The sequence below is a fragment of the Conger conger genome, chromosome 10, assembly GCF_963514075.1.
Source record: "Conger conger chromosome 10, fConCon1.1, whole genome shotgun sequence".
In the NCBI taxonomy this organism is placed as follows: domain Eukaryota; kingdom Metazoa; phylum Chordata; class Actinopteri; order Anguilliformes; family Congridae; genus Conger; species Conger conger.
The window spans coordinates 1544349-1554129 of record NC_083769.1 but is presented as its reverse complement, the minus strand read 5'-3'; the positions used below and the strand labels follow the sequence as shown (position 1 = coordinate 1554129).

Sequence of the window (9781 nt, the reverse complement as noted above, 5' to 3'; positions counted from 1 at the left end):
CGCTGCGCTCTTGGGGTAATTTTGGTCGGCCGGCCACTCCTGGGAAGGTTCACCACTTTTCCATGTTTTCGCCCTTTGTGGATAATGGCTCTCACTGTGTTTCGCTGGAGTCCCAAAGCTTTAGAAATGGCTTTATAACTTTTTCCAGACTGATAGATCTCAATGACTTTCTTTCTCATTTGTTTCTGAATTTCTTTAGATCTCGGCATGATGTCTAGCTTTTGAGGATCATTTTGTCTACTTCACTTTGTCAGGCAGGTCCTATTTCAGTGATTTCTTGATTGAGAACAGGTGTGGGCAATCACTTTTTCACACAGGGCCACGTAGGTTTGGATTTTTTTTCTCCCTTAATAATAAAAACCTTCATTTAAAAACTGCATTTTGTGTTTAGGCGGCACGGATGGTGCAGTGGGTAGCACTGCCGCCTCACAGCAAGGAGGTCCTGGGTTCGAATCCCCGTCGGCCGGGGCCTCTCTGTGCGGAGTTTGCATGTTCTCCCCGTGTCTGCGTGGGTTTCCTCCCACAGTCCAAAGACATGCATGTTAGGCTGATTGGAGAGTCTAAATTGCCCGTAGGTATGAGTGTGTGAGTGAATGGTGTGTGTGTGCCCTGAGATAGACTGGTGACCTGTCCAGGGTGTATTCCTGCCTTTCGCCCAATGTATGCTGGGATAGGCTTCAGCCCCCCTGTGACCCTGATCAGGATAAGCGGGTCCAGATAATGGATGGATGGATGGATTTTGTGTTTACTTGTGTTGTCTTTGACTAATATTTAAATTTGTTTGATGATCTGAAACATTTAAGTGTGACAAACATGCAAAAAAATAAGAAATCAGGAAGGGGGCAAACACTTTTTCACACCACTGTATATATATATATCTGAGTTACCGTAGCCTTTCTGTCAGCTCAAACTAGTCTGCCCATTCTCTGTTGACCTTTCTCATAAACAAAATGTTTCCATCTGTAGAACACTGATGTTTTGTTTAGTTTTTTTCACAATTCTGAGTAAACTCTAGAGACTATTGTCTGTGAAAAACCCAGGAGATCAGCGGTTACAGAAATACTTAAACCAGCCCATCTGGCACCAACAATCATGCCACGGTCAGAATCACTGAGAATTTTTCCCCATTCTGATGGTTGATGTTAACATTGACTGAAGCACCTGATCCATATCTGTCTTTTCCTACCTCTAAGTGTACCTACTGCATAGTTTGCCTAAAAGGTAAATAGTATCTAACACCGTATGAAGCCTGGTCTTGAAAACCCCTAGTGTTTCTGACTCCACTATTATAGTGCAGTCCCCAGAAGTACACACAGTACTCCATAGTGCAGTCCCCAGAAGTCACGTCACACAGTACTCCACGGTGTAGTCCCCAGAAGTACACACAGTACTCCATAGTGTAGTCCCCAGAAGTACACACAGTACTCCATAGTGTAGTCCCCAGAAGTACACACAGTACTCCATAGTGTAGTCCCCAGAAGTCACAAAGTACTCCATAGTGTAGTCCCCAGAAGGCACACAGTACTCCATAGTGTAGTCCCCAGAAGTCACACAGTACTCCATAGTGTAGTCCCCAGAAGTACACACAGTACTCCATAGTGTAGTCCCCAGAAGTACACACAGTACTCCATAGTGTAGTCCCCAGAAGTACACACAGTACTCCATAGTGTAGTCCCCAGAAGTCACACAGTACTCCATAGTGTAGTCCCCAGAAGTGCACACAGTACTCCATAGTGTAGTCCCCAGAAGTACACACAGTACTCCATAGTGTAGTCCCCAGAAGTACACACAGTATTCCACAGTGTAGTCCCCAGAAGTGCACACAGTACTCCATAGTGTGGTCTAACGAGAGTATTGTATACTACTTCCTTGGAGTAGTTATACTCACCTTTTTTTTCTTCTTTTTTTACTGCTCCACACATTGACTACAACCTCAATGGCTTTGGTCAACAATTACCCCCAAGTATTTTTCAGCTTGAGCCCTAGTAATCTTATCTTATATTTTTATTTCCCACGTGTCGAACATTACATTTACTTGTAGTGAATTTCATTTGCCAGGTTTCCACTCATTGGATTCTCTTTAAGTCTTCCTAGATTACTTTAGTAGATTCCATACTGTTAGCTAAACCTCCTAGTTTTGTATCATCTGCAAATTTACTGAAATTACTTTCAATGCCCATGTCTAGGTCATTCATGTAAATGAGGAAGAGCAGTGGCCCCAGCACCGATCCCTGTGGGACTCCACTTCCCACAATACCCTGCTCGGATAAGGCCCCTCTTACTACTACTCTTTGTGTTCTATCCTGTATCCAATTCCGGACCCACTTCGAAATGACTCCTATAATTCCTACCGTCCTCATTTTTATAATGAGTTTGTCATGTGGTACCTTATCAAATGCTTTTTGGAAATCTAGATATACAATATCAAAGAGCCCTGCTATCATCAAAACACTTGGTAGCTTACTCAAAGAATACCAAACGTTTTGTCATGCATGACCCTTTCGAAAAGCATGCAGGCTATCCCAATGACTGAATCAGATACGAATGTAGACGTGTTTTTTTGCCGGCCGTTTAACGCCATGTAATTGGGATATTTGCAAATAATATATATTTGACATTTACACAAATTATTACTGAATGATTTATGGTGGTTACCAAGGCAAACGATTCGTTGCAATTCGGTGGGCGCGCGGACCCAGGCGGCTCCAGTCCTCTGCACTCTCTCCTCCCTCCCGCTAGATTGTTTTCCACTCAACTTTAAAACTTTCCTGTTGGCGAACAGTACTGCAGTCAAACCACGGTACGAAAAGAGATGAAGACGCCGGGGTTTTATGTTTCGGCTATCATTTTTTTAGTCTTGATGGACTGGACAAGCGCAGTTCCAGGCAACTCCACAGGTGAGTAGATCATGATGAATAATGAAACCATTCAACAGTAATCGAGATTTCCGAACGTTCAGTCTAATACTTGGACTTGCCAAATTAGCAGCATGCAGCATCGTAGTGTAGTTATTGTTTATGTCCACCGCGTTAACAGTCTATGTACGTATGTAGGTAGGCAATGTAAGTCAAGCTAAAATTGCAATAAAAAATGCATTGTAAACTTGAAAAACAAAGAAATACGAAATGCAAAATAGTTGTGGGAACTCGTGACGTGATCATGAAATTTGGTTACACGCGATACATTGTTTTAAAACCTAATTAATTATGTTTTGTCAACCTTACAAAGCATACGTAATGTCTATGAATGTGTAGCAACATGTCGATACACGTAGTGTTAGTATTTTTGAGTAGTTTGTGCTTAGTATCGAGTTGTAAATAACATGAAGAAATTATATGTCGATCGCAAAAGCCAATGCAAACACGAGAAAGGTGAAGTCATCACCTTTTAGTCGACACTGTTGTACACACATTTTACTTTTGACGACGTTTAGCCCATTTGTTTGTCTGGCTGAATTAGTTGTCTTTAATTATACATTGAGAAAATGTGTCTCTCAGTACTCCACACTTGTGATGCATGTGTTGGAATTATTCTATTTGAGATTAATTGATTGCACTTGAGAACAAAAAAGCGCTATATGAACGCACTGGAAAGCAGGCATTTGAGTGCGGTAATTAAGATGATTTCAGTGTGCTTCAGTCACCCCAGTGACAGCGCTACCCGCTGTCCTCATTTACAGTGCCGAAGAAGGGACACTGCCCGCGGCGCTTGAACGTGGTTCCGTCAAAACGGGCCTGCGTCTGTGACGAGGACTGTCCCGGGACCGACAAATGCTGCGTCTTCGACTGTGGGGCAGTTTGCGTGCCACCCGCTTTTAGTAAGTGCTTTCTCGTGTCTCAGCAGAACTTTGATGATTTTAGATTCCCTGCCCCACCTCCTTAGACAAATCTGCCTCAAATTAAATTTCTAGGCTATAGTCTTCCCACCCGACCTCCGAGGACAAAGTTGCCTCAAATTACATTTCTAGTAGTTAAGGTGGTATCTCAAATTCCCTAGAATACTTGGGCAGTAGGAGCCGCATGTATTTAAGGCACTTACTATTTGCATTCATTGGCATCTGAAATAAATGTATTGTTGATTGTATTCGGAATGCTCCTGATGTAATAGACTTGCTTTAGCGTTTCATGGTGTGTTTGCGTTTCCCAGCGAAACCAGGCGTGTGTCCTCGGAGACGCAGAGGGGCAGGGATGTGTGCAGAGTTCTGTGCCAATGACAGCGACTGCCCCAATGAGGAGAAGTGCTGTCACAACGGGTGCGGCCACTCCTGCATCACACCTTATACAGGTGAGATCAGCCAACCTGCACTGCTCACTCTCTCTCTCTCACACACACACACACACACACACACCATATACAGGTGAGATCAGGCAAACTGCACTGCTCACTCACAGGCACACCTTATACAGGTGAGATCAGCCAAACTGCACTGCTCACACACTCACTCACACACTCACACACTCATTCACACACACGCACACACACCATACACAGGTGAGATCAGCCAAACTGCACTACTCACTCTTTCACACACACACACACACACACACACACACACACACCACACACAGGTGAGATCAGCCAAACTGCACTACTCACTCTTTCTCACACACACACACACACACACACACACACACACACACACACACACAGGTGAGATCAGACAGACTGCACTGCTCTCTCTCACACATACAGAGGTGAGATCAGCCAAACTGCACAGCTAACATGGTAAAGCTATGGTGAGAATCTTTAGTAAATTATTTGTGAGTTCCACTGTCCACAGTTTTTTGAAGGTAGCTGGCAAGAATTAAGTTAATTTTAAAATGATCTAAAAGGGGGGCACAGGCAACGAGCCAAATTAGGCTAAAGTAACAAAGCTAGCTGACAATATGCTGCAAGCTAGCTACTCAGTAGCCAAATCAATTATAGCCCGCAAGCATTTTCAGTGTCACCTTTTTGGGGGTTTTCGCCCTCTTTTACAGCAAACAAACAGTTGAAATAAAACAGTGCAACTATTTTTTAATAGCTTTTAGTTCAATATTTCAAATGTTGTTGAAACATTATATATTCAGTTCCAAATCAAAGCATTAACAAAGTCTGCGTTATTCCTTTACAGGAAGCAAAGAAAAGGAATATTAATCTGTTAAAAAAAATGGCAGTGTCAACATTTCTCTCTTCAAACTCAAACATTACTGCATAAACTGAAGAAATTTTTCAAGATTTAACTTCACTTTAAATTACTGAACTAATATTTAGTTGCATAACCATGTTTTTGATAATGCTGCGCATCTGTGTCGCATCGAGTCAACCAACTTCTGGCACCTAAAAACAGGTATTTCAGCCCAGGATGAGGCAACATTTTTGGGTTTTGCTTCAGAAACTGCATTTTTAATGTCACCCCACAAGTTTTCAATGGGGTTGAGGTTGGGGGATTGAGCTGGCCACTCCATTACCTCAATCATTTTTGTCTGGGACCAAGATGTTGCTGCCTTACTCGTGTGTTTGGGGTCGTTGTCTTTTTGAAACACCCATTTCAGGGGCATTTCCTCTTCGGCATATGGCAACATAATCTCTTCAAGTATTTTGATGTATTCAAACTGATCCATGATCCCTGGTATACAACCCCAACACTGTTGAAATGAAAAACATCCCCATACCATGATTTTTGCGCCACCATGTTTCACTGTCTTCACCGTGTACTGTGGCTTGAATTCAGTACCCGGGCTCGTCTGACGTTCTGTCGATGACCACCTAGACCCAAAAGAAACGCTATTTCGCTTTGGGCCAATCGATGTGTTCCTTGGAAAATTTTAACCGATTCTGCACATGCGCTTTTTTAAACAATTGTGCTTCATGGGGGCTTCTTGCTGATAGCTTAGCTTCGATCAAACGTCTTCTGACTGTAACAGTACTTACAGGTAATTGTAGATCATCTTGGATCTTTCTGGAGCTGATGAATGGCTGAATCTTTGCCATTCTGACTATTCTTCAATCCATTTTAACAGTAGTTGCTTGTTTTCTTCTGCGTGTTTCTGGTTTTTGTTGCCATTTTAAAGCATTTGAGATCATTTTAGCTGAGCATCCTATCATTTGCTGCACTTCTTTATACATTTTCCCCTCCCCAATCAACCTTTTAATCAAATGACGTTGTTCCTCCAAACAATGTTTGGAATGGCCCATTTTAGCAATTCAGAAGGAAATATATTTTATAATATGTGAAACATTTGCTTCCCTTCTTCCTCAATTAATGACACCTGTTTTTTCACAGAATTAATGAATTCTCTAATTAAATTCCACACTGCTATTATTTTGAACATGCCCTTTCAATTAATTTGTCAATTACTCAGAACAAGCAGCGTGCATGGCATGACAGTTGGGTCTGTTGTTTTTCTATTACACTACTACATCTACAAGTAAAGTATTTGCCATGTAGAAATATCACTACTACTAATAACTGGCTCATCAGGTTACTGATGTTGTACTGCTATTTTTTTTTAACACAACTGTATATTATACATTTTTACCATAAGTAGTTGACAAATGAACACACTGAAATAGTCATCATATTCAATATTTTGTTGTAACTGGTATCTTGCACTGCCTGCAGTGCAGCCCTCTTCAGCTCCTGCTTGTTTCAGGAGCTCTGTGCCTTCAGTCTGGTCTTCAGCAAGTGAAATGCATGCTCATTTGGATTGAGGTCAGGTGATTGATTCAGCCAGTCAAGAGCATTCAACACATTCCACTTCCTTGGTTGCTTTGGCAGTATGTTTTGAATCAATGAATTCCCAGATTTTTTGTGCAATAAAGGAAGCAAATGCCTAAGACCAGCTAAGTTGGGTGTTAGTCCAAGATTTGCTGATGAGTGAACAGTGCAACAACAGCTAACTGGGTATAATTAGCAGCTTCGCCCCTGGATTCAAAATGAATAGTGGTGGGCCAGCTGGGCCCCACTCTGCGCCTGCTTCAGCCACGGCCCAGCTGGGCCTGGGTAAATCTTATTTTCAGTACTTTTTCCACTCTGACCTCTCTGATTCCGGAGCCTTTTTCATGACATTCATAGCGCTAACATTTTACTTTGCATATGGAAGTGATTGTGTTGGCTAGCTAGCTACCAAGCTGCAATTTTAAATGAATCAACTCAACTCAAACATTGAAGATTTTATGTGTTACATGCATAATATATTTAGTTTTTTTAATAGTTTTGAAATGCTGGTCAATCAAAGTGGTGGTAATGTGGAGAATTCATAGTGCTGTGATCCTGTGCTGTCTCTGCAGTGAAGCTGCTCCACTGCAACCCCTAGTGCTGTGACCCTGTGCTGTCTCTGCAGTGAAACTGCTCCACTGCGCCCCCTAGTGCTGTGACCCTGTGCTGTCTCTGCAATGAAACTGCTCCACTGCGCCCCCTAGTGCTGTGACCCTGTGCTGTCTCTGCAGTGAAGCTGCTCCACTGCACCCCCTAGTGCTGTGACCCTGTGCTGTCTCTGCAATGAAACTGCTCCACTGCGCCCCCTAGTGCTGTGACCCTGTGCTGTCTCTGCAGTGAAGCCGGGGCGTTGCTCTCATCCCAAGGGGACCCCGATGTGTGCGGAGTTCTGTTACCATGACGGCCAGTGTCCGGGGGAGCAGAAGTGCTGCCGGACTACCTGTGGCCACGCCTGCAGCGAGCCATGCTGATTGGTCAGGAAGACTGGAGGGCAGGGAGTAGGAACAGCGTAATACAGATAGTCTCCTCACTCATACTTGAATCCCTCAGTTTTGAATCCCCATTTCATATGGTTTATGGGTGTTTTACTCTATATTTTATATTTGTTTGTCACAACCATTAAAAATGACCTGGTTTGTTCATACATATTATGTTTCCAATGGTTCGTTTTCATAAATACATATTCACAAGACGTAAGGTATTTAATGGCTCTGTGGAGCACACCTGGTGAACTCTGGTGTATTGGAACTTGAGAAATACTCTCAAAGTGCAAACCCCACCTTCTGGTCCTCTTGGTAAGTTCAATTGCACCAGGCACAGAAAAGTATTTAAATCCAAAACAATTACGCTTTTGACCCAGGTCTGCTGTGCAGTGCCGGCTGTTGGGAGTTGGGGATCAATTGGGAGTTGGGTGTCTTGCTCAGGGACACACCCAGAAAACCCTCGACTGCCAGACGACTGCCCTTACCTCTTGGGCCAGTGTCGCCCCCCAATGTCCAGGGTAAATACATAATGGTTTTAGACTGAAATACGTTTCTGCACTTTACTGAGCTTGTTATACAATCTCAAAAAGTGGTTGCACCAGGAAAGGCGAACAGAAGAGCATTTAAATTCAAAACAATTATGTAGCTCACCCAGTCTGGATGTGTTATGTGTAGCATTCTGCCACTCTGTAAACCCAGTCGAGAAGTCCTCCCACTGTTCCACCCCGTTACCCCTCCCCTCTCCCCCACACAATGGCGTAATGTTCCCCAGGAGAGGACCTCAGCTCCAGCCTTCCCAAAACAAGCGCAGACAGGCCTGTGGTCAGCGCCTTGGAATGCAGAACTTATTTCCCGCATCGGAACAAAAAAACCTGTCCGTTAAGAATGAAAGGGACCTCTGTCTCCAGACTCCTGGAACTTGGCACCAGTGTTAGAAACAGAAAGTGGGTAACATTCGAGAAAATGTAATAATCTTCTGCAAAGCACAGAATCCAAAAACAAAGGTTGATCTGGAAAGAGAGCGAGCAGTGTGGAGCAGGACGTGCACAGAATTGGAAGCAGATTAATTCAGGATGTGGCAAGAGATCCTGCAAGTGCAAGCAGATGTCCACTCCAGCAGCGTCCAGACCTTACTGTGATGCTACACTGCCATGATGTCACACTGTGGTGATTTTACACAAGAGAAGCTACACGACTGATTTAACACGGGGGGTACCATGAATTGCTAGATGGTGCCAAATCCCCCCCCCCCCCCCCCCCCGTGTTAAATCAGTCGTGTAGCTTCTCTTGTGTAAAATCACCACAGTGTGACATCATAATATCAAAATATCTACAGATATTTTATAAACACACTCACACTCTCTCTCTCTCTCTGACACACACACAGCTTGGGGATACACACTCACGTGCAGACAGCTTGTTGGGTACACCAGATGTGGAGACAGCTTTGGGGCTGTCTCACACACACACACACTCACACACTCACACAGGCAGACATCTTGGGCATACACACCCACACACAGCGGCCTACACAGTTCTGACAGAGCTATTCACCCCCCATCTATTTTTTGTACACTTACATTTCCACCCAATATTATTGCACAACTAGCCAAAGTGCAAGAGAGAAAAGGGCATAAGCAGCAGGAAAGTGCAGGGTTTAGGGTGCGGGAAAGACATTCGGCCCTCATATCAAGACGTGAAGGGGGGAAACTATCCTACAGACTGATGGGTTCAGGATTGCTCTGTATGCATCGTTAAACATGTATGTAATCATGTTGACAAAACCTGTCATCCTATCAGAAGTAGATGTCCCACAGATAAGATGGACATGTGTAAAGGCCAAGGGTATTTAAGGCAGGCCAGACAACCTCGCGGTACAGCAAACAACCAGTGTGTTGAAGGTCGCGGTACAGCAAACAAACACCAGTGTGTTGAACCTCGCGGTACAGCGAACTTGCTTTGTTTTAGTGATCTTCCAGCTGGGCCGGCATGACAAAAGTAAACTTTCCTCTAGTAAGTATTTGTTGAGTTGGGTGAGTTTATGCATTGTCCTGACTTTGATTCCACTGAGAGGAGCTGGGTCCTAACAGACAGACAG

General features: G+C 43.7%; 1 protein-coding gene across 1 annotated transcript; it reads left to right on the top strand.

Moving 5' to 3' along the window:
* Positions 1–2736: 2736 nt before the first annotated feature.
* On the top strand, positions 2737–7846 carry wfdc2 (WAP four-disulfide core domain 2). Its single transcript, XM_061258396.1, has 4 exons — positions 2737–2897; positions 3680–3817; positions 4147–4284; positions 7538–7846. Exons 1-4 carry the CDS (start codon positions 2813–2815, stop codon positions 7669–7671), a joined length of 495 nt encoding a protein of 164 aa, XP_061114380.1. The 5' UTR covers positions 2737–2812; the 3' UTR covers positions 7672–7846.
* Positions 7847–9781: the final 1935 nt, after the last annotated feature.

Excerpts from the sequence above, each read along its gene's own strand:
- wfdc2 (XM_061258396.1), top strand. The coding sequence starts at position 2,813 with ATGAAGACGCCGGGGTTTTATGTTTCGGCTATCATTTTTTTAGTCTTG. Across the intron at positions 3,818-4,146 it reads TTGCGTGCCACCCGCTTTTA|CGAAACCAGGCGTGTGTCCT; the intron begins GTAAGTGCTTTC and ends TGCGTTTCCCAG. Across the intron at positions 4,285-7,537 it reads CTGCATCACACCTTATACAG|TGAAGCCGGGGCGTTGCTCT; the intron begins GTGAGATCAGCC and ends CTGTCTCTGCAG.